The following is a 26,665-nucleotide window of genomic DNA, read 5'->3' as shown; positions in this document are numbered from 1 at the left end:
TATACATTTTGATTTGTCAACCCATGGTGAGGTCTCATAAAACATAGCTTCATAACACTTACCCCTTTCCAGCAACCAAAAAGTTCTTTCCAGAGAGCTTTCCCTCCGTGTCTTCTTGGCAGACCATGTAAGCATCAACCAATTTCTCCATTGGAGTCCTGGATTTTACAAGGCGAAAGGGATTGATAAGTGTGTTTCTCAACTACAGTAAAACGTAACGGCACATACCATCCACCACCAAGACGTAACGCGTTACCCAAAGCCTTCTCTGCTTGGGCCTTTTCACCAAAGGCACTATTCCAAAAAATCCAGTAAGACGCGGATGGAATACTAATTTTTGTGGGTTGGCTGCTTTACTTTGTGAAGACGTATCCTGGAGCGATTGAGTACACACCTAAGAATCACAATGAGGATTACTATAGACTCTTCCAAAATGCCACCACACCACACAATAACTTACGAATTTTTGGGCCTGGTTTGGAAGCGATTTCTCCGGCGAGAATTTCAGTGTTACGGATTAATGCAAGCTTGACTGGTCTATCAGTGGTAGTACTTAATTTGAGCCCACAGAACCAAAGCTACAATACGACAACGCATCTGACTTACCCGTAAAAGTAGTTTGGATGAGGAATGCCTGGTTGAGCAGTTCCAGACGAAGTGTAAATATGGACACCAGGGTAGTTGCGTTGTCTCCAATGAGTTAATGCTAATCGCAACAACAAGAGAGGAGCAACTAGAGCAATGTAGAGATCTTGTGGAGATAATATGGTTAGGATGAAGAAAGGGTTGGTCCATTTATATTTCAGAGCCAAAGGAGTGCTGCGTACCGGCCATCCAATAATCAGCTTCGAAATCAACCATATCCAACATGGCAGAGGCCTTTGGGTTCTTGTTGGTGGTTGAGAAGGCATTGTTGATCAATACCTAGAGAAGCAAGAAGTATTGTCGTGTGAGTTTAACAAAGTTGACAAGACACAGAGACTTTAACATGAGGCTAAGACGACGGAATCAAATTCATCGTGAATAAGGAATCACATACCTCAACGCTTCCAAAGCGATCGACCTAAGTTAACAACCGGATAAATCATTAAAAAACTTATCCACGAAACACAAAACGCTTGCGAATGTATTACAGTCTTTTTCCAGAGCATACGGACGTCAGCCTCCTTGCTCATGTCGGCAGTAACAAATGCAAAACGAGATGCATCTCCACCTCCGATCTTTGTTAGTCTGGCAACTTCTTCAATGAGCTTTGGTTCAGTTCTGGAGCTGATCATAACATTGTATCCTTTGCTGGCATAACGTTCAGCTACGGCAGCTCCAATACCGACACTGGCACCTAATCAAGGAAAAGCTGGTCAGAGGCGGTTTTCCGCTGCAAACAAAGTCCCCAACTCACCTGTAACAAGAACTGTTGGGCGTTTAGAAGTCATCTTTTTGCTTGTTGCCTATGGCACGTTTTCGGGTCAGTGGTCTATCAAGAGGCTAGTGATCGAATGGGCTTACTTAAGAAGGTTGCTTTGTGAGAGACTGTTTAGTTATTGAGGTAGCAAAACTCGGAAACACAAAAACGCGAATGTGTGATACAGGTACATAAGTCGTTGCTGATAATTCAAAACTCAGATTTTATTCTTAAATCCTGCATTTGACGCTCAATTTAATCTCTTTACTAGCTCTAATCGCGTCTTTAAGCATTAAACTGACTCGACATCAACCCATTTTCCGCTACACCCATATTTCGACTTTGATGAAAACATTCTCGAACCATGAAGCCAGATATGCAACAATCTTACCGAAATCTTGTCAATGTCACCGGCCGCCGACTCTTCAGATATGCTTCTATTCCACAATAAGTGCCTGCCTTTACACAGAGAGCAAACTGTGTGAGAAGTATACTATTGCCGCCTTCAGATTCAGATGCAATAGTATCAGTATCGGTAGCAGAAGAAGTAGATCACCTGCTCCAACCCTCCCACGTGCTCAATACTTCGATGGAAGCGGTTGAGTAAAACGCGAATCACATTCTCGGTGGTAGTTGTTGGATTGTGCTGAAGACAAATCCGAGATACTTAATCGGATATGCAAACAGTTTGACAAGACATGGTCGTCTTCGCCGTCCTCTCCCGATTTGCTTTCTACCACTCGTTCCAGTCAAGAGTGTTTGTCTTCACACACAAAGCCAAACTGTTTGGGTTGAAAGCCTCGCAAAATACACTGTTGCTGCTCTCATATGCAATAGTATCAGTAGCGTAGCAGAACAAGCAACTCTAATATCTCAAACCTGCCATAAGAACAATAGCACATCGCACTAAGTCGTAGTAATTCAATTGGGAGGGTGGCCGAGTGGTCTAAGGCGCGTCGTTTAGGCCGACGTTCGAAAGAGCGCGGGTTCGAATCCCGTCCCTCTCATTGTTGGCCTCCAATATCGAGGTCCAGATGTGCTTTTGTAGTCGGGTGAGGCAAAATCCGACCCTCCTGCATCCTAGATTTTGTTATCAAAAGCTGGCGAAATTATTCCAAGTCTAGCATCTGCAAACCTTGCTTGTCGAAACCAATGGAGTGGGTGTCTTGAAAGACCTCTGAACTGCCGCAGACTAAAACAGCAGCCAATTCAAATATGTTCAGGCATTCTTGAACCCTCAAATCGACTCCAAAAAATCCATTCTGTGCCTGTGAATTTGAATTTTCAACTGTGCAAACCGGAGGCTCATCTCGCTCGATACGTCAGAATCTGTTGATTCACATCACCGAGACAATCGCTGCTGTAGCTCCTGGTAGATCTGTGAACATATATCGAGTATACATATATCGAGTATCCACAAGCTCTAGCCTTCAACCAAATCTAGCAGTCTGAGGCCAAGGCTTGGAATCAGACTTGTGGCTCGCGAAGCTCGTTCGAATCACTGTTCCAACTAAAAGACCGTAACGTGACACCTTATAAGCCGCTCTAGAGCACTCAGCCACCCTTCCCTGCTTGTTCGATGATGAATGGGCCAGCCACGGTTGCTCCCTTTAGTGTTTTGGGACATAGGCGGCCCGCAGGTACTTGAACCGTTTCCAGTTTCAGCTTTGAGAGCAGTACGGTTTACGGGTACAAGTAGTAGAGATAATTGGTCATCATTGATATTGCTTGTCGCAATACCGACACCGTGACTTTAGGTGAAATCGTGTCAAATAGAGCATTAAGGGTGAATATACAGCTTTAACACTAAATTTTAGGATATTTAAGTAAGAATTAACGCGTTGAAGGCTTGAAATACGTGAGATTCCATTTTGGCCAAATTTCCAAATTCGCACAAAAACGTTTACTGCGAGACATTTACGCTTAACCATGGAACAAGAGAGCTCTTGCGTATACGGCTTAAAGCAGCAGGTAAAATGGAGTATTTTTATCAAACATTCCCATATGTCCAGGGCCTCTTGTGATGTTTTCTCGACCAAATTCGTATCATAGGCACGAAGTCTTGCATGCCAACTTGCTGAATCGGAAAGGAATAGATTCTTTGTTGGAACTTATGGCGTCCGTCAAGACAATGAAGTACATATTGTTACTTAATCTATCTGGATCTAAAGCACTTCAAAAGAACATCAAATTAATCACATTTTTTCTGTGTAGATCCACTTATTGGATTTTGATGAAGACGAATTTGAAATATCGAGTCAGATATACAAGCATCCTGACGAAATATGGTCAATGTCACCGTCTCCGTCTTCAACAGATTTGCTATTTACCACTCATTCCAGTCGTAAGTGTCTTACAGGTACGAGTCTGATATGAGCTCACGATTATACTCCTATTATACTCAGCTGCAAGTAGCAGAACAGCAACTCTATGGAGACTGGATTCTATTGAATCGGATGAATCAGGGAAATTGAAAAGCCAGTCTGGAACATTGGAACCAGTTATCAAGTGCAGCATACCGTCTCAAAACATCAACAGGATTGTGCACTATCAAGCTAAACTTAATAAAAATGGATCGGTTGATTAATCTATCATCAATCTATCATCAATTTAGTGTGCTTTGGAATGCCACTGGAGCATCGGACAAGGTGGTCGCTCTGACAAACACAAATATTACTGTGTTTGCGATTGACGTTCCATCGAAGTCAGCTCAGGTAACCCGCATACTTTCTAAAGTTGGCGAAATTACGTTAGGTTGCTCATATCCCAACTATAGTCATCACAGACGATAGCTTCTCCGCCTACTCGGAAGGAGCAAGATCGAAAAATCAACGCAGGAGCATGGAATCCGCATCAAAACGATTCCATTGCTATTGCCGCCGACTCGTCTGTACATACATATGATTTGCGGAGTCGGACTGCTTCCACGTATGTGTTTCACGGTGCTTTGCCTAATTCATCATTTTTGACAAACTCATTGTATTAGGCCGAGTTTGACGATTGATCATGCTCATCATGTATCAGTCAAGGATGTAGACTACAATCCAAACAAGCCATATCAAATAGCTACAGGTGGAGATGATTGTGTCGTACGAGTTTGGGATACCAGAGATGTCAAAGTTCCACTGAAAGAGATTGTGGGACATTCCCATTGGTACGATTATGCCGCGATTAGAACTTGTAAGTCACAATACTCAATGGGAGAATGCCTTTTCTAGGATTTGGAATGTGACGTATAATCGCTTCCATGATCAACTATTGCTGTCGTCAAGTTCAGACTGCACCGTGTTGCTGCACAGTCTGGTTTCTATATCATCAGCACCATTTGGACACGACGACGACGTTGAAGAATCTCCCAGAGATGGTGCTGAAACTCCACCATCAGACCAAGATGATGACGAGTCGCAAGGGTAAGTTGGAGGTTCTCATGATGCGCGAGCATGAGTTAGTTCCTAACGTTCGTGCATATAGGAAACCGACAGATGGTCTGGTTGCCACGTACGACCAGCACGAGGATAGTGTCTATTCTGTAGCTTGGAGTTCTGGTGATCCATGGATTTTCGCGTCCTTGTCTTATGATGGCCGTGTTGTTGTGAATATGGTGCCACGTGCACACAAGTATAAAATCATTTTAATTTAAAGCAAATGCTGTATATTGGTTGTTTTCAGAATAGTAGATAGTCGTTTAGTCTATGGATTTTTCGTTCCCTTTCAAGTGTTGCTACCTCGAAGCGTGTAATGAGAAACGATCAAGCTGATTCCACTAAAGACACGCGTAGATGTTGCTCGTTTCTGACGGGAACGTGTTGTTGAAGTCCGATTTTCTGTTGGTTTGTCTCAACATTCCAACCTGCTAATAAAAGCCGATCAGAAAGCTGTTAGACCCTAGTAGTGCTAGTAACCAGCCAAACAATGTTGAAATCCAAGGTATGAGTGAAGTACGAACACAAGTATTATATTAGAGCTCGAAGCTTAACTAGCTTTTTTCAACGAAAATAGTCATTTGTTCGCAAGACCAAGAAAGGAACAGTCATCAAGATCGTAAAGGAGCATTGTAAGTCATTTATGAGCTTTATTAAGCCAGATCAATGCTGAATCATTCACATCGTATAGATTTACGGGATGACATTTATTGTGGCATTGATGCGTGCCGAATTTGTGTCGAACAAGTCACTCCCCATCTAAACAAACTACCAACAGCCAACTCGAATTCATGCATAGCAACACCACATTACATAATACCGGATACAAATATCGTGTTGCATCAGGTTGGTTGAGAAAGGTTGTTTGAAGAGAAACTTAAGATCAGATCCATTAACAAATTTACAACACTAGATGGACGTATTGGAGCATCCAGCTTTCTCCGACGTGATTATACTACAAACAGTATTGGACGAGTTACGGCATCGAAGCTTGCCTGTTTATACACGTGTCAGAGCATTAGTGGCAGATCAAGCCCGTCGTTTCTATGTCTTTAGTAACGAACATGCCAGGTAGGTCATCCTTTAGTACGAAACGAACTGTTACAGCAACGGGGTTGACTGTTGTTGCTATTACAGAGAAACGCATGTGGAACGATTAGACAATGAAACACCCAATGATCGCAACGATCGAGCTATTCGAATGACTATAGCTTGGTATCTACATCATCTCCAGCAACCAAAGAATAGCAGCGGTGGTGCTAGAACAGTTGTCTTATTGACCAACGACAAGGCAAATCGTGAAAAGGCTGTTGCTGCAGGCCTTCTTTCGTTTCCATGTAAATGTCTTGTCATGAGAAAGCAATCACGACTTTGTGCTAAAGGATTGTTTTTCGTATAGTGAGACAATATGTTGAATCAATAACAAAAGAGCCACAATTGGTGGATATGATTGCCCCCGTTGATGAATCTGAGGAAGTCACAGACAACAAACGCTTTACATACGATGAGGTAGATCTTCTAAATGATGACCGATGTTGAATTTTGATTTTATCGCTAACGTTTTTTTTTTTTTGTTTAGCATTATCGAGCAGAGAAGGTTGTCGCAGGATTGAATGCCGGTGTCTTGTACAAGGGCAAACTGAATATTACCACGCACAATTCTTTGGAGGTTCGATAGCCGAAAAAGACTGGGTTTGACGGTTCCATATGCTCATCAGTCTCAATTCCGTACAGGGCTCTGTCTTCGGCAGGAAGGAGAATGCACCAGAATTGAACATCACCATAGTCGGTCGTAGCAACCTGAATCGTGCCATGCATGGTGATATCGTGGCTGTAGAACTGCTTCCAGAGAGTCAGTGGAAGTCTGTGGCGACAGAGCTGGTTGTAGAAGAAGGTAAATCGAAAATTCTGACTGAGAGTTTCATTGCCCATGAGTATTCAAACGTTTTTTGTGCATCCTTAGAGGAAGATGAGGAAGCCGTGGAAGCTGCAGCAGCTGAATCATCTCAACAACAGCAATCAGCTTCAAGTAAAGCTGGCCCAAAAACGACTCCAATGGACGTCGATGCTCCAAGTACGGCACGACCATCTGGTCGTATTGTAGGAATCATCAAACGAAACTGGCGTCCCTATTGTGGATCGATTGATGGCACGATGGTTGCAGATACAGTGACCACGTCGACCCTTCAATCAGTCTTTGTCAATCCTATAGATAAGAGGATTCCCAGAATTCGTATTCAAACAAGACAAGCTAGAAACTTGCTGGGCAAACGTATACTTGTCGCTGTCGATGTGTGGTCTAGAACATCTCGGTTCGTTGGGTTTCTTTGGCACGCCTCGTTTTCTGCTCAATCTGACTCTCGCTTCTTGTATAGTTATCCATCAGGACATTTTGTAAAGACTCTAGGAGATGCTGGCGATGCCTCTACAGAAACTGAAGTGGTCTTGTTGGAATATGATGTGTCTTATGAACCATTTACCAAACAAGTGAATGCTTCATTGCCAGTCGAGGGCGAAGCTTGGGTGGTCAAATCAACTGACTTTGAGAATCGTCAAGACTTTCGGCATATTGATATTTGTAGTATTGATCCTCCTGGTATGAACAGATTTTTCTTTCGTTGTCGTTTTTGTTTGCTTTTGACGTACTCATATCTTGTCCGTTCATCGTTTTAGGATGTACGGATATTGATGATGCATTACATGCTATTCGATTGCCAGATGGCAAGATTCAAGTTGGAGTTCGTAAGTTGCTCGTCCAATTACACCACAAGTTCCATGTTTTTCTAATGTCAAAACCTTTACTTTTTTCTCAGATATCGCTGATGTGAGCAATTTTGTCAAGCCCGGTACACCTATGGACGATGAAGCTCGAGCTCGAGGCACTACTGTCTATTTAGTGGACAAGCGTATCGATATGTTACCTTCATTATTGGGAACCAGTTAGTACTGTCAACGTGCAAGAGAATGGTGACGGCGTTCCGAAACTTACTTTCAAATCAATTTTATTCAAGATTTGTGTTCCATTCGATCTGATGTGGAGCGTCTTGCATTTTCGTGCATTTGGGTAGGTTGAGCAAAAGGCGAACGATCCATGGGTCTCAATTGAAATCTTGGTTTCATGATGTCTTACTCCTGCTGCACGTATGTAATTAGACCATGACTGAAGACGCTGAGATTCTGGATTGTGTATATACCAAGAGTGTAATCAAATCAAGAGCATCCTTGACGTATGATCAAGCTCAAGAGCGATTAGATGACTCGTAAGTCAATTGTTCTTGTACTCTCATCCAAATTTTTTGTTCTGAGACCACACTGTTTTACTCTTAGGAATGCCACGGATGCAGTATCAATGGGAATCAAACTCTTGAATTCCCTGGCTAAAAAGCTACGAGCTAAACGAGTAGCTGCTGGCGCCTTGACTCTAGCATCAAATGAAGTTAGATTCAATTTGAAGGATCGTGTTGAAGAGACTCAAGATCCTGTAGAGCCAGGTATCTACAGTTTGTGCGTCTCCAATATTTTCTCGCTGGTTTGATTAAACCTCTGCTGTGTTGCACCGTAGAAATGAAGGAACTCAAGGAAACCAATGCCTTGGTTGAAGAATTCATGTTACTCGCCAATATCTATGTCGCCAAGAAGATTTATAGCATGTTCCCAGAGTCGTCAGTCCTCAGGTCAGATGAGATTCCGGGAACAGCTGTTTTTTGTCAGTACTGAAAATCATGTAATGATACTTTCTCTTCTCTTTGGAATTGCAGACGACATCCAAGTCCACCCTCAGATAACTTTGATGTGTTGAAAAAGGCAGTTGCTGCCGTCGGTGACTTTTCAATTAACACTGATACATCAAAGACTTTGGCAGAATCTCTTGACCGTGCTTCAGTAAGTATAAGAAATTCTTTGACAGGAAAGAATCATGCGAGTTGTAACCATATCTTTTGCATCTTGCCGATTTCTAGAAAGCAGACAACCCATACTTTAACAAGCTGTTACGAATTGTGACTACAAGATGTTTAATGCAAGCTATTTATTTCTGTTCAGGAACCATTCCTGAATCCGAGTTTGTGTAAGCTGCAATCATGATGCAACTCTATACGGTTTTTTGGCCTTCCTCAGTGTCATTGACCTGTGGACCTCCACCTTCCTTAGGCATTATGGTCTCGCTAGTGAGATATATACTCATTTCACATCTCCCATTCGTCGATATGCGGGTAAGCCTGTGCTTTAATGCAAAGGCAGTTGTTTTTGACTGGCTGCCTTTTTGGTGCTCGCAAGTCATAACTCATTCCAAATTCGCTTGTGTTTATTCTAGATCTCGTAGTACATCGTCTATTAGCAGCGTGCATAGGATATGATAAAGTCTACTCGGCTGATTTGACCAACAAGGCTCGAGTCGAGGAGACTTGCGAAAGTAAGATGAATTATTCGATCAGGGCTTTTTTTCTCTTGATTTCCCTTCTGAGCCAATTGTCAAACTTGTTTATTTGAAACACTAGATCTCAACTATCGACACACACAAGCACAAAAGGCATCTCGAGCATCAGTAGAAATCTATACGAATCGATTCTTTAAAGGAAAAGCATTGGATCGAGAAGCATATGTCATTCGAATCATGAAGAATGGATTTACTGCCATGATACCAGAGTATGTGATTCCCACCATTTTCCCAATTTGTATTTTCAAACGATTACGAAACCTCATCACTTTTCAATCATCTCCTTAGGTTTGGTGTAGAGGGCTTTGTATACGCATCACCCAAAACAGGAGTCTCTCCCTTCGTGTACGATGAAGAACAAAATATCCTTGTTGCTGGATACATCCAGATACGAGTCTTTGATAAAATCAAGGTTCGCATCACGATTGAAGAAGGTGACAAGACGGGTCGAAGAGCTAAGATGGTGTTGGGCTTGTTGGAACCTGTTGTTCCTGGTTTACCGTTACCTGATGCAGTATCGTCGACTACTTCTCCTTCCACGAAACGGACTAGTGTGCTCGAGAGGTCGGGGAAGAAGGTCAATAGATGAACTAAATGTGGTGCTTGAGCTGGTGTTTTGCATTTTTTTTTTGTTCAAAGATAACAAGAAAATTATATCAAAAAAGTATCAGATTACACGGCGTTGGGTTTTTGGGTTTCTATATATGCAAATTTAAAACAAGGAGCGCGTTTGGGTTGTTTGAAATGATGACGGTTGATTTGATGTGCATGAACAAATTGAACTTAATCTACCAAGGGCAAAAAAGTCAATCAGCATCAATGTTTCACTATCGAGACCACTACAAACAACACTTACAACAACAAGCATTAGTCTTCTTGGCAGTCTTGTAAAACATTTTAGATTGGGCCGATAATTGATCAGATTTAGCCACCAAATCATCTAGTTTCTCTCCTCGTTGCAATAATTGTTCCATGGTCTTGTTCTATAAATGATTCAAAATTGGTGGAAGAGCGTCGTTGTTAATGCACAAATGTGACCAAAACCGGGGAAAAGCAAAGACAAAAAAAAACGAACAGGAATTACGACAGATTGTTCAACAACACACCACACACCCCCACACAAAAACATACCAATATAATCTTTGTCTCATCCAGCTCCTTTTGCACACGCAAGAACGGATCGGCGCCCTGCGGATCCTGGAAGCGATCCAAATGTTGTTTGAGTTCCGGATAGACTGTAGCAGTATTTGATGGATTCAAAGCACCCCAACGAGATTCGGGAAATTTTGTTGAGAATTCGTCAATGAGACGATTTAGAGCCGAGAATGCTACTCGTTGCGGGTATTCGGCGTCTGTTACGATTACGGCTGCGAGGCCGTCTTGACGAACATATACGTGGCCGACATAGTCTGAAAGAGAGAGAGGCGGTGTGGAGAGAGGTTAGAGTAAAGTAGATGATTTGTATAGCATGGTGTAAGTGTCTGCTATTTAAATCATTCCTCCACTCGTTTGTTTAAAATGTTTGGCGGCACCCAAAAATCAAAAACTACATCACACATACTATTTTCTTGGATTTTCTGTCTGGTGCCTGGCTCTGTCCTGTCTGATACAGTTATAGCAAAGAATCCCATAAACTCCTTGACACTATCATAATATGCACGTCAGTTGGTTTCATACTATAATCTAATCTGCAAAAGTGGTGAAATGATAACTTGCCTGCCACGTTCAAAGAAGGAGAACTGAGATAGTTCATACTCTGCAGCCAGTAATGTGGCCTTGGCGCCTGACTGGTGGGCGACTGCGAGACAATAGACCTTCATTCTTGCTGTGTGCTTGTTGGTTTTGGAGTTGAGAGTTTGGTGAACTGTTCGAAGATTGGACGAGTTTGGAAGAGAAGCAGCTAAAGCTTATCTTCGTATCCTGATTCCTGATTCTAGAACACGCGTTACTCGCTACTCAACATGCCACGTCTTTTGAACGTGATTTACGACTTATATATGAGCAAAGTTTATTTTGTACAGCGTATACCTCACACGACCTATATAGTTTACCTGTCTACCTCACACTTTCCTACTCTTACACAAATTCTTATCACATTCCAACACGAGCAGCAACTCCAGTAGCCCAAGATGGATATTTGGCAACAATCGATTCCACCATTCCATCAACATGATGCGACACACCCGCCACACGAGCATCCCAAGTCAGCAACACACCATCCACGACGAAATAAATCAATTTCTCAATCTGATCAATTCGACCCGTCATCCTGCCCTCTCCAATCATACGAGATGCAATCTCTTCGGCCTTGTCGCCAGAGATGTTGAGCAAGGATCCCAACTCCCAAAAGTGGATGTTATTATATAGTTTGGAAGCTGAGAGCAAGTTGTGTTCAATGACTGCTCGATCGAGTACGGTAGTAGTTCCATCACCGAGTTTAGCTAGTTGGTGAGATTTGAGACATGAAGCGAATTCCTGGACTTCGGTGGTACGTAATACTCGATCTAGATACATTTTCTCTAATATAGCGTATATACCATGTTGTTTGAGTTGTGGTCGTTCCCGTACCCGATCGTCCTTGTATAGCGTTGCGAGCATTCGACTACGTTGTGGACCAGCAGCAGCCAGCACAGCACACACAACAGCCTGAGTCAGTGCCTCTACACGTTCATCGTCGTCCATTTCAGCGGTATATGATAACTCATGGTATTTTTGAGCGGCTTGTAGGAATCTACGTTGAAAGTCGAGTACTTTTGCTTGGGATGCTTTTAATTGGAGTTGGGCTAGACGACTACCGGAGAGAGCTAGGAGGGAGGCACGGTTCAAGTATGCTTCGGCCGAGACTGCATCGTCGTCTTCGAGGAAGAGACGACCGATGCGAAGGTAGATGCCTAGTTTGTATTCGTCCGATACAGCTCGATGACCCGAGTCTAGTGGGATTCCTTGGAGAGCACGAGCAGCGTCAGTCCATGATTCTTCGGCTTCGTATATGTCTGAAATTTTTTCCCTGATGGATGAGATCTACATTGAAGAGTGTGAATGTTAGTGAGTCTGATATTGCACAAAACATCAAGCCCCATCAATACACTTTCATCAACTGCAGTCAACACCGTTGTTGTACCTGATCTTCAAAAGCAACAGCTCTATTGCCTGCACTCTCCAATGCTAACTCCCATACACGCCTTACACCAGTCTGGTCCAATGTCTTTGCCCATTCAGACACCAGAGCAATGAATTCGGATAATATACCCCGAGATACAACCAGACCAATAGACTCTTGAGTGGAATGGTTTAGAAATTCGGTAATGTTTCTATGTAGCTCTGGCGAAGTGCTTGATGTTCCAGACGTGGTGAGGATGGATTTGAGAGTTTCTACATATAGAGCAGGTTTGTCCTTTTGAGGAGCAGTTGTTGCAATAGTGTCGAGGCGAGCTGCAAGTGTGCCTGATGATGCCATCCTTGTTGGGGTTGAATAGAGCTGCGATTTGGTTGTTTTTGATGTGGAGGGACACGACAAGTTATCTGGACAAGCTATCTATCTATAGCGAAGGGTCTTCATTATGTATTATTACGCGTTTTCATTGAAATATGTAACGAGAAATGAGCTTGAGCCTGACATCAAAAGCTGAATTTTGTAAACAAACGAAATCCGCTCGATACAGCGATGCTTGATAATTGAAGAAGGGTTCCAATACGTATAATTTGGCGCTTTGATCGTGTCTAGAGTCTCCTCGTTATGTGTTTGATCTAGGATCGCTCCTTCGTTGATCAATGACATAATTGAGTCACACATTTTCACAAAAATATCAAGACAGACATGGCCGATTTCACAGTAAAGTTCCTGAGCACCGGCGTCGGGCGAGACAGGATTAACAAGTGAGTGTATGCCGCTCGCTTGTCTGCTACTTCTCTAAGCTAGCTCTGCATTGTTCCGTGGTGAAAACCACATTGCTTGTCTTTTTGGGGTTTTAGGCTTGTTGAATCCAACTATATACTGAATACTAACTACTTGTTATCTCATTATTCGCTACAATTCTATAGATTCGCCCAATTCTCTGCTCAATTCCTCGAATGGTATCTCAAGCGAGAAGGTGCAGACAAGGATGTCATTGAAAAGATCACAAAGTTGAAGACCCATTTGGGTATTGCAAGGAAATGTGAGTACCATATCGATGTATTGACTTTGTGTTGTGAGAGTGGGGTGTTGTTAGCTTGGAACTGGTGGAGAGTGGATACAATCATCGACATTGCTCTGCACGAGTGGCCCTTCGTTTTGGTCAATCACGACTCACCAACTCTAATCATAGTGATGAATGTCGGACGTCAATTGGAAATGCTACGAGGTGCCCAGAAAGCTTGGGGTGTCAAGGATCCTGTCGTACGGTTTACCACCGCTGGAAAATTATCTGGTTTGGCTTTATGGCTGACTTATGACAACTTGGGTTGGGTACGTCTCAAGTTGATGGGACATTGCGAGACGTTGCTGTGGTTGTTTTGTTCTCCTCCTTGTCGATGCGTTCTCAAGCAAAAAAGTGTGACCCAGACATGATACTCACCGCACACAACATCATATTAGGCCAACACTGTAGGAATCGTCAAACTCTCAAACCCCAAAGACATTACTGAAAAGGCCATGCAAGCTTGGATGTTTGGTTTGGTGTGTTCCATCATCGGTGGAATCTATAAGCTACGAACAAACGCCGTGCGATTGGATTTGGCTAGCAAGGCTAGACGATCTGCTGCTACAAAGAATGTCAAGGATGAAGGTGTTGAAAAGGAAATCCGAGATTTAGAAAAGTGAGTTCGTTAAGCGTGATGTATTAGTTTGTGTGGATGTTTGTCGCACGTTATCGGACATGTTCTCGTGTTGTTTTGTCGCTGTCTTGCTCACCAAAACCTCATTTCTGTCTGTTATCATAGGGAACGAACTGGCATCATCCTCAACTTTTTGCAAGACGCTCTCGATATCACTGTACCAATCTCTGCATTGAACTTGCACCCTATCGAATCGGGAATAGTAGGTCTTGCTGGTGCTGCATCCGCTGCCCTCGGTGTGTACACGCATTCTCTCACCTTGTAGACGAGATTGTGTGATTGTGGGTGTATGTGATTTGTATGGATGTGGTGGCCTCATTTTCTTTCTTCCTTGTTGTTTTGCTCTATATCTCTATCTTTTTGTCAAAAAAGGAAAACGTCTGCTTGCTTGGGATTTAAATAGATTCACTATGTCAACAAAATGAAATTCCGAGAGATGTAACAACTTGCGTTTTGACATTACCACCCGCGAGGTGTTTATAGAGCGTGTTTAGTCTATTATTCTATCAAACAGAGATAGTTTCTTTGCTTGGGATTTAAATAGATTCTGTATATATCAATAAAAAAGGAGCACGGGTCAGTGGCGTTTACAACTTGCGTTCTGGAATTACCATCAGCGTCATATTCAGAGAGTGTGTGTTCTCCATCATTCTATATGTATTGGTGTGGTTCATGAGTGCTGCTTTTATTTACAAATGGGCGAGTTCCATATCATGCAGAATCCATCTTTTTCATGAACTTGCACTGATGCCATATCCTATACATTTTCAGCTGTTTCGACCGATTGATAAGTAGCCTTCTGTCCACCGATACATCCACAACATCAAAGGCACGAAACAGATTCCGTATCTCGTCTATAGAAACAACCCGATTTATTAGTGTACGACTTGATCGATCGAAGTTTTTGTTGGTCGTGATTCTCACCATCTGAAAAAAAGTAACATCGCGTCCCATCACCTCGAACATAAAAATGATCTTGTATCCGTCTCTGAGGTTTAAATCTTAGCTGCGTCATATCGTAACGACCGTAATCGCGAAACAGTAAGAGACCACCAGGTTTCAGTAACTATAACAGAGAACAAAAAGAATTCAGTTACTCTAGATAAATGTACCGTAAACGACGAGCTTACCCGATACAGATTATTTATAGCACGATCAATCTTGTCTGGATGTATAGCAGACAGCACAAAGATACATGAGCAAACGTCCAGTGAGTTTTCCTTGATTTGAGGTGGGAGGGTGTCTGACGTTATATCTAGGATACGAGAAGCATGAGAAGCCAGAGCGACAAAGAAAACACGGAAACCGGTCACCAATGTTTGCCCACCATAAACAAAAGCACAACATCTCTTGTCATCATATTCCGGATTCTCCAATACCAGATTTACAGCCGTAGGTGCGAAATCAGCAGCGTATATGAACGCGTTTGCGTCTTTGGTTTCTGATAGGAGTGGGAAGACTGTGCTGCCTATTTTGGAAGAGGGTGATGTGCATGAGGGAAAAGGTGCGAAAATTACAAATACCTGAAACCCCCTGATTTCCCGTGCCATAATGGAACTCATCTTTATCGTACCTGTTCCACATCCAATTTCAAATATGTTGAATCGACTGGATGTGTTGGCACTCATCGTTTCAAACAGTTCTAGAAGGAAACCAGGATTTGAAGTTAAGCGCGAAAAAAAGCAGTATTATCTAGTGATGATGGAGGATCAAACAGACACAATCATCTACCTGGAAACTCTACACGTAACCAGTTTCTCTCCTACGAAATCAATACAAGTGCCACATCAGACGACCGATGATCTTCTCCATAGCAAAAAAAGGATACATCAAAGAAGTTCCCTGCTAATCACCTTGAAGAACTTGTCTTGATTCATTTTATAAAACTGGTCCCAAAAGGTAGAAGCGTCTTGCTCATACTTGTCTTGTAACTCGACAGGCATTGAATAGCTAGATTGTTTTTCGATTTGAGCTAGTGCATGAGATTCTTGTTCCTCGGTCCATTCCACTTGATCCCTATGATTTGCGATGCATGATGTGTTCGTTGTAGTGGTATTGTGTGTGCCAAAAAAGAGGAGACAATTACGCTGCCCGATTGTTTCTTTTGAACCATTACCACGCATTGAAATCCATCATACGAGTCTCATCAGTCAGGACTCTTGATCCGAATTCGGCGGTGCTTGATACAGCCTTTTTTGAATTGGATCGATTTGACGTTGATGCTGCAGATGTTGAAGATGTAGCTGCCTCCGGTTGATCAATAGAAGCACCCGATGGATTCTCCTGAGCTACATCAGATGAGCTACCGAGTACAGTGGTCATTTTTCTATAGAAGCGTGCAGAAAGTCAGTTCCTTTTCTCTCGTTTGGATCAAATGCCGAAAGCTTGGTCAATATGAAATGATTTCGTGTTTTCTAGACGGGAGCAATCATATGACACGTATATAAATCGATTAGCCCATTTCCGTACGCGCTGGAACATACCTGTCGCTCTTAGCTGGCAAGCTTTACTACTTCTTTACAAAAAACACGACAACTCGACAAACAAGATGGCTGCATTGGGAACGGCACTAGAGGCACTCGCAAGATTTGCAATCCCAGCTGGGTTGGCTGTAGCCGGTCTATCAAATGCCATGTACAATGGTATGTTCCATCTAGCTTGAATTGACACGTACCAGTCCCATTTTCAACCATATAACCAACACTTTCCATCGCATAGTGGAAGGAGGCCATCGAGCAGTCCTCTTTGATCGAGTACGAGGAATCCTCCCAACCACCGTCGAAGAAGGCACTCACTTCCTCGTGCCCTGGCTCCAACGCTCCATAATTTACGATGTTCGCACAAAACCTCGCAACATTCCAACCACGACGGGATCAAAAGACATGCAGATGATCTCACTTACTCTGAGAGTTCTGCATCGTCCAGACTATGAGAAACTGCCAATCATTTATCAGAGTCTCGGTGAAGACTATGACGAACGTGTCTTGCCTTCCATTGGTAATGAGGTGCTCAAGGCTATTGTCGCACAGTTTGATGCTAGTGAGCTTATTACCCAGAGAGAACTGGTACGTACATAGGATTACTGTATGGTGGATGTGAAAGCTGAGGGATGGCAGTCACTCACAGAGCTCCAGGTCAATCTTTTTGTCGCTCCACAACGCTAATTCAACTCTTTGCCCTCAACAGGTATCGCAACGTATTCGTGAAGACTTGGTGAAGAGAGCTGGTGAATTCAACATTGTCCTTGAAGATGTGTCTATAGTGAGTACCCCCTTGAGTCGGCAATTGCACCTTTTTGCGCAAGATTGCTAACTCTGACTTCTAACAGACTCATCTGACTTTTGGTAAAGAGTTTACAAACGCTGTCGAGCAAAAACAAATTGGTATGTTGCAGGCACAAATACCCATCTTCTATTTATTCATATCATGTCCTACATGATTCCTAACAACACTCCTCATCAATAGCTCAACAAGAAGCAGAACGAGCTCGATTCGTAGTCGAAAAAGCAGAACAAGAGAAATTAGCTGCCATCATTCGAGCTGAAGGTGAAGCTCAAGCTGCAGATCTCATTGGTCAGGCTCTGACACGAGCTGGTCAGGGACACGTTGAATTACGTCGTATTGAAGCTTCAAAGGAAATCGCTACTCAATTAAGTCAGTCTCGTAACGTTACATACTTGCCTGGTGGTAGGAATGCCAGCAATCTATTGTTGAATGTTGGAGGCAATTAAAAAAGGGAGGAGATTGTAATGGCGATTTTATAAAGATTCATTATGCTGATAAAGAAATGTATAAAAGACGATATGCTTTTAAGAAAGAAGCCATTCCTCACTGAAAGTCTAGCTCAAACGTCCCAAGTTTATGAAATACAATTCTCACAAATGCCTTCCGAAGCTGAAATGTTGTGGACAGAAAGGATCGTGGATTGTTTGGAATTATACGTAAGTCACCGGCAAAGTTGTCGTCGTCGTTGTCGCTGCCAGCTGCAGCAGGGTGAGCAGTGATGCAAAGGAAAGCAAAGAGAGGTTTATAGCGCATAATGGTTATTTCATTCTTCCATACATGCCATTGCCACCACAACCTGCCGCAAACAGCACTACAGCTGCCACCTCATATGGTCCATCTGCTGGCTCAATTGATCAAGCTGGTCAAAGCATTGCAAGAGGTTTGAAAAATGGAGTTTAATGTCTTTACTCGTCTTTTGACTGACCAAACATTATCAGCATACAGGGACAATGGAAGCCAATCTCCCAATTCAAAGATCGCATCGAGAAGAAGTGTGTTTGCTGTACACTTCTAGTTTAAATGTAAATGTCTGCGAAAACACTGTCAAGAATCATGCAGTCGAGGAACTTTGGAACAATCATGCAGTCAACCCAGAACTCTGGAACACAATATCTCATTTTGCTGTGATGCAATCATTTGATGATAATGAACTTGATGAAACACTCTTGAACTTAACCTCATTTCCTGTATTCAAATCTCTGCTAATCTCCAGTTTTACAGGATCTTTGGCAATTTGCTTTTGCACTTCTGATGGTCATATTGATGTATGCTACGGGCGTACTCGAGTAATTTTGCTGGATTGAGGCTGAGTTAAGACCTCTTAACATTTTCAACATTCAGACATTGTCTTCGACCAATCTCCTACAACAATGGTCCTTTCTCTACAGAACGATAGAACGAGGCATTCTTCTACTTTTCCGCTCTGTGAGTTTTGCAGCTTTGATATGCAAGTTTTGTCTAGGAGTGATGTAAAGCACTCACACAAACAATATGTATACATGATGTGGTGTCAAGGGTCATTGTTTATGAGATGGATGAAAGTTGAATAAAATCACAAGTAGTTCCTTTGCATTGAAGAGACAACCCTCATTCCTCACTGACTCCTTGGTGTCAATTTCGAAGTCTCGTTTGATCTTGAGCAGAAGTGGACTTTTTTGTCGATGATCTGACTAGTGAAGGGGAGAGGTCACCTAGTTCCGTGTGCACAGTATGTTTCTAATTGCCTTCATCTTCACTCCAAGTGAGATGAGCTACCTTGCTTAATAGCCACCGTGGAAACAGACATTTGAAAGGCGTGAACAAGTTGATGCAAATTTGGTGATAGAACGTGGTTTTACTGTTCAGAAACAGCTTCTTGAAACAACTGTCACACTTGCTCCGATGGTATAAGCGGAATGATTATCAACTGACGTGTTTGTAGACTCGTCAACTAACTCTTGAAGTTCGAGTTTCAAAATGAAACTACATTGCAAAGATATTGTATAGCCGACATTCAATCATGTATGTTTCGTGATATCATACGGCATTCAATATATTTGGCATACAAACTGATCCTATCTTTGATAGACATTAAACCGCTGGAAAACTGAGGCACCTGAGATTGTTTCAAGGCCACTATAAAGCTTCAGCAAATTCTTCGTAAGCGAAAGTAGTGTTGCGAATCCTCACTACTGTTTGTCAACTAGACAATCTTATGCTTATTACAAATTCCTGCGAATGCCTGTCAGTTGCGAACTACATTCAAGTACTAGTTGATAGAAGCAGAGTGAACGTATGATGAAAGCAAAGGGTGCGAATTGACGATAACCAAAAAAATCATGTGGTTTTCTCGACGATTCGATGAAAGAAAATGCATAGCTGGTTTGCAAGAAGGGGTGATGTCGTGTTCGGCTGGAAGCAAAACGAATTCCAGGAACGCAAAAGCTCCCAGCGTATGGATGTCGGAGAATTTCGATTAGAAAAACATTGCGTCAGATGGCGATTTCCATGAATCGGTTTTGGACGCAAATTGAACAAGTTCCAAAAGTAGAGCTCTTCAAGAGGACTATGAGAGCAGATAGCTATAGGTCGAAACACGCGTAGTTATACCACCGGAGCTCATAAGACGGCTTTATTGTTATTATTGTAGGAGATTTGTTTTTGTACCAATCACGGCTCAAGCTCATTTTTTATCCCTCATGTTAAACGCACATCGACCTCCACGAAACGTATAGAAGTAAAAGAGTTGTTAATTTAGGTCTATTGGAGAGTATCGACAGGACTCCGAAGTGACGGGACCTTATCTAGTTGGGAGGGGGATTTAGTTCCGCAAACATTTTAGCAATCGAACTAGTCGAAGAACCAAAAATGAATCCCCTTACCTCGCACAATTCCTACAAGGAATCCAGTGCCACAGCATCGATGACTGGTCAATCCACGACAGCACCTCCAACTGCAGCCATACTCGGAGGAGTGTCTGGAGTTCGCGATTACCTAGTCTCAACAGTGCAGAACTCGCTTCAGCAGACCTCATCCTTCCTTGGTCGACCAGACACTGCATCTTCAGGAACCAACAATGAAAATTACGGCCCATCGACATTCGCTCCAACTCCATTCGTTGCTCAACCTGTATCATACGAACAAGTTGTGCCTAACTTCTTGTCGAAGCATGTTCGAGCATATTGTGATCGACTCGTCCGTGAACAGACTGTTAATTCGTATACTAATGGCACTGGTGGCGGACCACGTAAATTGCAGCAGTCGACGGAATCTTTGGCTACCATGATGAAACCAAGTGCTGATGAGGCTTTTGCTGCTGTGGTTATGGCTGATGTGTCTGGTTACTCGACGCTGACTTCCATGCTGGCTGAACGTGGTCCTATTGGTGCTGAGTTGCTTAGTAAAGCTATGAAGGGATACCTTGATAAAGTATGGCGTTGTTGCATAGTGACTGGTCGTTGCAGTCTATTTGGGTTTCAAGACCAAGGCAAGCTTGCTCAACGACATTCATTCTTTAATTAGATTATTCAAATTGTATTAACGCATGGTGGTGACATTGTCAAATTCGCTGGTTTGTAGCATGCTGTCATTTTGTCGAATGTTTTTCCGTCCACTCAAAACTTGACACACATATTCCAAATACACAGGTGACGCAGTCATATTCTACTGGCGCATAGAAGCAGGTCGAGAAGGCAAAGAAGAACCCAAATCCAAAGAAGATATCCGAAAAGGGGAATTAATATACAAGGCATGTAATTGTTGCTTTGATCTGCTAGCCAAACTTGGATCATACGAAGTCAACATACCGAATTGTCCTACAAAGCTATTGAGGATACATTTGGGTATTGGTGGTGGTAATATCTATGATGTCCATGTTGGTGGACCTCCAGGTCGTTGGGAGCATTTTATTGCGGGTGATGCTGTAAATCAGTTATCGGTTGTGCTTGATTTAGCCAAGCCTGGTATGTTAGTTGTGCTGTCATATTCTTGGAACACCCTAGCTGGTTATAGAGCTTGTGTTGGCTGCCATGTGTAGCAATTGTTAACGACTAGTTCACCTTTTTTTACTTGCAGGTGAACTGGCCATTTCGCATCAAGCAATGAAGTTCTTAGCCAACGTAATCAACGTATCAACAGTGGTACTAGAAGGATACGACAAACGTTGTGTCATTGTAAAATCAATGGAAAACGCTAGACGGCGAGTTCCACCCCCAACACCAGACGTAACCGAAGACACTGATCTTTGGGAAGTCACAGCCAAAGAATCAAACGTCTCACTGTACGAGAAATTTGTCTCACATCCAGCCCTCTTCAAACTCCAAGCCGATTTAAACCAATCCAAACTATTCCGTATCGAATCCCACCTCTCTGATCTAATGTCGTTGTACGAATTACGTCAAGTCACAACCATATTCATTCGTCTTGGATCGCTCTTTGAATGGGAAGCCAATCCACGAGCTCTTGATGATGCACAGTATGCCATGACGATTGTGCAAGAGTCGCTCAAGAAATATGAAGGGTCATTACGACAGTTCCATGTAGATGATAAAGGAGCTGTTATATTGTGTTTCTTTGGATTACCACCCCTTGCACATGAAAATGATGCATCGTATGGTTTAAAGGCTGGATTGGCTATATGTCAAGGATTCCAGGAACGATTTAGTTTCTCGATTGGTATTACCACTGGTGTGGTTTCCATTGGTGGAGTTGGTAATGCTGTGAGAACAGAATATGCTGTGGTAAGTTACAACTTTACACCAATCCTGGAGTACGGTTTTTGTCATCTCATGACTCAACAGAGGAACTAAACATTTTTCAAACTCTAGATGGGTGACTCAATCAACATGGCAGCACGTCTAATGTGTCTACCATACGCAGCAAACTCCATCCTGTGTGATGAGAAGACCTACAATTTAGCTGAACGAGACTTCTTCTTTGATTTCTTGGGAGAAGTGAAAGTAAAGGGTAAAGCTAAACCTATATCGACATTCAGGCCTAAAGCTTTAAGGCCAGAAGGTGGTAAAGGAAGTGCAGCTCGTGATAACCCACGTGAAATATGTGGTCGTCTAGTCGAAAAGGCTGCCATTATCAATGCAGTCACTCAACATGTAGCTGGAGAGCCATCTGGTCTAGTGATTATTGAATCCGATGCTGGACAAGGTCTTTCGACTCTAGTAAAGTATACTAAAGTTGAAGCTACGGAACGAAATTGTCATGTTTGGTATGTATTTAGTTGAACTTTCATCTGGTTGCAACCAAAAAAGAGGCCTCAAACTTAAGAATTATTATGACACAAAATAGCAACGGAAGTGCAGCAGAAATGGAAAAATACACACCATACTATGCTTTCCGTGATGTAGTCTGTGACCTCCTCGCCATGATTGAAGACAGCGTACCAGATGGAGACGGTGGTTTCTGCATACCATTAGGCCACCCACCTAAATCAGACTCCAAAAAGGAATTGGTTGCTGAAGCTGCCAATACCGTCCATCCACTCGCTTCAGATCCCGCCACACATGAAACATCACCCACACTTAAGGTCAATCGTCGAAGTGCCAATCGAATGTCCATATTCGAGGATGATTCTCTACATCCCTTCCATCATCGCCAACCTCAAGCACGAATGAAACAAGGATATCTCAACATGATTGCTTCTAATGATGCTTTGGCAAACGCTCGACGAGCGGCTAGTGCTCAAGGTGCTAGGAATGATGATGACGTGACTGTTGGTGGTATGAATGTCTCTGTTCCAGTTGTCGTTAATTCTAATGGTAAGAGCCCTCTTTCCATGAGTTTGAAACACTACAAATTACTAATATTTCCCCCATGACTTGCAGACTCACCACTGTCGCCATCTATACCAACAGGACCTGTTCCAGGGATAGCGATTTCAGATTCTGATAGTGACTTGGGCAGCCAGATGCTTTTCGAAGATCGAGTGAAATCATGTCTGCACAAAATGGGTGAAAATCCAGACTTGGCCCCACTCTTGGACCATATCTTGCCTTTCAACTTTGAAAAGAATGAGCTGATTAACACCATGTCTGCCAAAGTTCGAATGAAGGAATTGTCAGACATGCTCCGCCGCATTGTCAGCAACTTGGCCCAAGCTAATCCAGTCGTATTCACCTTCCACGAAGTTCAATGGATGGATAGTTTGTCGTGGGAGCTGTTATGGGAGATTCTCAACACGTGCCCCAGAGTTATGGTCATTATGTTTACTCGTGTTGAAAAGTATTATGAGAGTGATGAAGGTCGTGTCTACCTCAACAAGCTCAAGAAGCTTCCTCGAGCCTTGTCAATACGAATGGAAGGACTCAGTAAATCAGATACTGAAAAGATGATTATATCAACTTGGACTGGTAAACCGCTGAGAGGTGTCTCCAACCTCATCGTCGACAATGTATATAAACGAACCAACGGCAACCCTCTCTATATTCGATCTCTCACCACCGCACTCAAAGAATCCGGACAATGGAGAATCAGTGATGCAGGCATACTCCAAACCGAACAAGGCGAATTTGACTTTGAAAAAGTCGTCTTTGGATATGACTTGCAATCCATCATCACTGCCCAATTTGATCGTTTGGATCGAAGCTTCCAACTCTTCCTCAAAGTTGCTTCCGTGTTGGGTCAACGCTTCCTACTTGATGACGTACTCGTGTTTTTGGGAGACCTGACTGGCTTCTCTGAAAAGTTTTATCGAAAGGGACCACGAGAAGTAGCCAACCAAATTGATGCAATGGATAAATATGGATTCTTGACACGACCTGAAGGTGATCAGGAATCACTCTTCTTCCAATTCAAATCTGCCGTCATCCATCGAAGTATCTATAACATGATGGTCATGTCTCAACGTCAACAATTGCATTTGAATATTGCGTCCTACTATGAAAAGATCATCAACGACGAAAATCGACACCGTTTACTGATACCCCTGTACGAGCACTTTATGGAAACTGACGAAAGGCAACGATTCAAGAAGCTGAAATACTTGGAAGCTGTCTGTCATTTCTATTACGAAAAGCATTCCATGAGGGATGCCATCAAGCACTACAATATTTTTATCGAGACAGTCAACGAGCTCGAAAAGGAAAACAATCGTCAATTGTTTGCTCCAGCTGTACGAGCCGCTTGGCATCGTGAACTTGGTGAAGCCTACTTTTCACGACAAGAGTTTACTCAGGGTGAAGTGCACCTCTTGAAATCTCTAAGTTTACTGGGTCACGAATTCGTCAGTGGGAGGATTGCACTAGCACTCAAGATTCGTCAAGAAAAGAGGACCCGTAGTCGATTCCAAATCCAGTCACTAACTAATCCGGCTTCTGAACACAACATTAACGTCAGCACCTACAACACCAACACATGGGAATCAAAGGGCACACTCAACCAACGAGATAAATACCTAGCCGATCCAAGATCAGACAATAACAGTACGGATGGTGGTCTACCCATCGGTACATTATCTTCAGCAACTTCGAAACTTGTATCCAAATCTCGAACAATGTCAACACCCATGATTGTCAAAGTGGACCAACAAAGCAGTAATCCAGCTATAAATGGGGACGCTCGCGCTGGAACGTTAAACCGCCGATCATCTCGTCTACCCCCATCAAGTGCGAATAGTCACGGTCAAGTACTCAGTTCTTCCTTTTTGGATGACGGCAACTCCCCAGCTGTTCAAGCAGGCTCACTTCCTGTAAACAAGGACGGAAGTATTCCCATGCTATCAGTCACTGGATCTGATGTTGGCAGTCTCGTATTCCCATCAGTGCAACTACAGCAAGCTAATGATCGACGAGAGGGTATGAGCACACATGGCATGAGCACGCATGATTCCAAGCATGATTCGACTGGCCAATTGAATGCTTTGCTGATGGGAGGTAAATGGCAAACCATGCATCAAGTTCGAATGACGTATATGACATTGGCTCAACTCTACCTGCAAACGGAAAACATGAAGAAGCATTGCTATGTTGTGTTTGCTGGTCTCAACATGTCTGAAACACCATTCCCCAAGGATGCTATTTATACCAAGTTTATGGCTATGGCTGGTCTACTGTATTGGACTCATGAAAAGAACCAAAAACGAGCCAAGGCGTATATTGACCACGCCATGTATCACGACAGGAACTTATCTGATGTTGGTGCTCGTGCAATGGTCGTATGGTGTAGTGCCCGATTCTCGTACTTGACTGGTGACTATGTCAGTGCTCTTCAACAAGCCGACCATCTCTTAACCCTCAGCCACAGTCTCGGTGATTGGTTTATTCGTGAAGAAGCACTACGACTCAAAGCCCTAATATCGTATGAGCAAGGACCTCGATCTCTAGCTATGGCAGCATCACGAGAATACTATACCACTGCCGTACACGAAGACCGATCCCTGGGTAAACTATGGGGATGTCTCAAAGTCCTAAAGTGCTCTCTCGCACAGGAAAAGCTAGTATCGGATGAAATACAAGACCAGTGTCGCTCATGTCGACAGATTCTGGCAACACCAGATCAATCATGGGCAACACATCCGGCATTATGTATTGTGCGGATATCCATTCTAGCTGAATGTGATCGACGTCTTGGACTGGAAGTACCACCAGAAAACGTGATTCGAGAAATCCAGAAACATACCAAGAACCTCAAGAAATACCATTGGTATATAATAGTGGGATTACATCAACTCGCCATGTTCCTCTTCACCGCATACGATAACCGTGGCTTCTCCCCCCAACGCCCTGATGCACGGAAAGCCGTCATTGGCCTCCTCACCGACCTGTGCAAGCAGCTCAAAATAATCGGAACCACATGCCTTTTCGTGATACCCATACGATACCTCTTCAAAGGACTCCTCAGTATAGTACAGGATCGTAAACGAGAAGCTACGAGACGCTGGGTCCGTGGTCTCAAATCGCCAGGATGTAAAGACCAATTATACCTCACTTCCACTCTGCATTGGCGTCTTGCCAAGTATGCTATACCAGTTGGTGATCCACGACGTGAACGACATTTAGAGGAAGGTCGTCAAGGATTCAAAAAGCTCTCTGCTGCTTATGAGCAATCGCAATTAGCCTTGTGTGAAAAGTCGGCCTAAGTTATTATTACTACCTCTCTCTCTTTATATCCCCCACCTTAATCAAGCATCGTTTTTATAATTTTTCGTTGTAATATGGAGTGAAAATGTTTTCAAATACCAGTAACTTACTATAACTTGAGCGTCTTTGTTACTGAATTGTTTGAAAGTCAAAAACACCTGACTTCAACTGCCGCGGCAAGACAAATCTCATTAAACACCACCGGAATCTAATGTCAAGATATAATACGAGGACTATG

General features: G+C 43.0%; 8 protein-coding genes across 8 annotated transcripts; 5 read left to right on the top strand and 3 right to left on the bottom strand.

The window, feature by feature from the left end:
• Positions 1 to 3,331: 3,331 nt before the first annotated feature.
• On the top strand, positions 3,332 to 5,042 carry SmJEL517_g00904 (uncharacterized protein; the record flags this gene model as incomplete). The annotated part of the gene is made up of 9 exons (XM_031166832.1): positions 3,332 to 3,373; positions 3,455 to 3,538; positions 3,617 to 3,746; positions 3,808 to 3,910; positions 4,017 to 4,116; positions 4,179 to 4,330; positions 4,389 to 4,556; positions 4,621 to 4,812; positions 4,874 to 5,042. The coding sequence occupies 9 exons, from the start codon at positions 3,332 to 3,334 to the stop codon at positions 5,040 to 5,042; spliced, it is 1,140 nt and encodes a 379-aa protein (XP_031027174.1).
• A 272-nt stretch (positions 5,043 to 5,314) lies between these two features.
• SmJEL517_g00903 (uncharacterized protein) lies at positions 5,315 to 9,848 on the top strand (the record flags this gene model as incomplete). Its single annotated transcript, XM_031166831.1, has 22 exons — positions 5,315 to 5,329; positions 5,402 to 5,456; positions 5,516 to 5,670; positions 5,738 to 5,895; positions 5,962 to 6,161; positions 6,224 to 6,333; positions 6,404 to 6,493; positions 6,559 to 6,718; positions 6,788 to 7,136; positions 7,200 to 7,420; positions 7,498 to 7,566; positions 7,638 to 7,763; positions 7,836 to 7,888; positions 7,978 to 8,084; positions 8,152 to 8,315; positions 8,387 to 8,498; positions 8,583 to 8,706; positions 8,784 to 8,890; positions 8,974 to 9,035; positions 9,137 to 9,235; positions 9,321 to 9,468; positions 9,548 to 9,848. 22 exons carry the CDS (start codon positions 5,315 to 5,317, stop codon positions 9,846 to 9,848), a joined length of 2,985 nt encoding a protein of 994 aa, XP_031027177.1.
• A 194-nt stretch (positions 9,849 to 10,042) lies between these two features.
• Positions 10,043 to 11,079, bottom strand: SmJEL517_g00902 (uncharacterized protein; the record flags this gene model as incomplete). Its single annotated transcript, XM_031166830.1, has 5 exons — positions 10,043 to 10,047; positions 10,116 to 10,242; positions 10,391 to 10,668; positions 10,821 to 10,903; positions 11,015 to 11,079. 5 exons carry the CDS (start codon positions 11,077 to 11,079, stop codon positions 10,043 to 10,045), a joined length of 558 nt encoding a protein of 185 aa, XP_031027176.1.
• A 271-nt stretch (positions 11,080 to 11,350) lies between these two features.
• Positions 11,351 to 12,716, bottom strand: SmJEL517_g00901 (uncharacterized protein; the record flags this gene model as incomplete). Its single annotated transcript, XM_031166829.1, has 2 exons — positions 11,351 to 12,280; positions 12,381 to 12,716. The coding sequence occupies 2 exons, from the start codon at positions 12,714 to 12,716 to the stop codon at positions 11,351 to 11,353; spliced, it is 1,266 nt and encodes a 421-aa protein (XP_031027179.1).
• A 360-nt stretch (positions 12,717 to 13,076) lies between these two features.
• On the top strand, positions 13,077 to 14,339 carry SmJEL517_g00900 (uncharacterized protein; the record flags this gene model as incomplete). The annotated part of the gene is made up of 5 exons (XM_031166828.1): positions 13,077 to 13,135; positions 13,301 to 13,416; positions 13,567 to 13,706; positions 13,836 to 14,056; positions 14,180 to 14,339. The coding sequence occupies 5 exons, from the start codon at positions 13,077 to 13,079 to the stop codon at positions 14,337 to 14,339; spliced, it is 696 nt and encodes a 231-aa protein (XP_031027178.1).
• A 446-nt stretch (positions 14,340 to 14,785) lies between these two features.
• Positions 14,786 to 16,396, bottom strand: SmJEL517_g00899 (uncharacterized protein; the record flags this gene model as incomplete). The annotated part of the gene is made up of 7 exons (XM_031166827.1): positions 14,786 to 14,928; positions 15,032 to 15,140; positions 15,205 to 15,542; positions 15,648 to 15,716; positions 15,806 to 15,836; positions 15,928 to 16,090; positions 16,191 to 16,396. The coding sequence occupies 7 exons, from the start codon at positions 16,394 to 16,396 to the stop codon at positions 14,786 to 14,788; spliced, it is 1,059 nt and encodes a 352-aa protein (XP_031027231.1).
• Positions 16,397 to 16,622: 226 nt separating this feature from the next.
• Positions 16,623 to 17,805, top strand: SmJEL517_g00898 (uncharacterized protein; the record flags this gene model as incomplete). The annotated part of the gene is made up of 5 exons (XM_031166826.1): positions 16,623 to 16,716; positions 16,793 to 17,139; positions 17,261 to 17,335; positions 17,403 to 17,457; positions 17,540 to 17,805. 5 exons carry the CDS (start codon positions 16,623 to 16,625, stop codon positions 17,803 to 17,805), a joined length of 837 nt encoding a protein of 278 aa, XP_031027230.1.
• A 2,401-nt stretch (positions 17,806 to 20,206) lies between these two features.
• SmJEL517_g00897 (uncharacterized protein) lies at positions 20,207 to 26,426 on the top strand (the record flags this gene model as incomplete). The annotated part of the gene is made up of 7 exons (XM_031166825.1): positions 20,207 to 20,767; positions 20,861 to 20,909; positions 20,986 to 21,300; positions 21,413 to 22,077; positions 22,165 to 22,559; positions 22,640 to 23,109; positions 23,176 to 26,426. 7 exons carry the CDS (start codon positions 20,207 to 20,209, stop codon positions 26,424 to 26,426), a joined length of 5,706 nt encoding a protein of 1,901 aa, XP_031027235.1.
• Positions 26,427 to 26,665: the final 239 nt, after the last annotated feature.

The sequence above is a fragment of the Synchytrium microbalum genome (genome assembly GCF_006535985.1).
Source record: "Synchytrium microbalum strain JEL517 chromosome Unknown SmJEL517_scf0003, whole genome shotgun sequence".
In the NCBI taxonomy this organism is placed as follows: domain Eukaryota; kingdom Fungi; phylum Chytridiomycota; class Chytridiomycetes; order Synchytriales; family Synchytriaceae; genus Synchytrium; species Synchytrium microbalum.
Note: the sequence above shows the minus strand (reverse complement) of the source record. Positions and strands in the feature narration are given on the sequence as shown.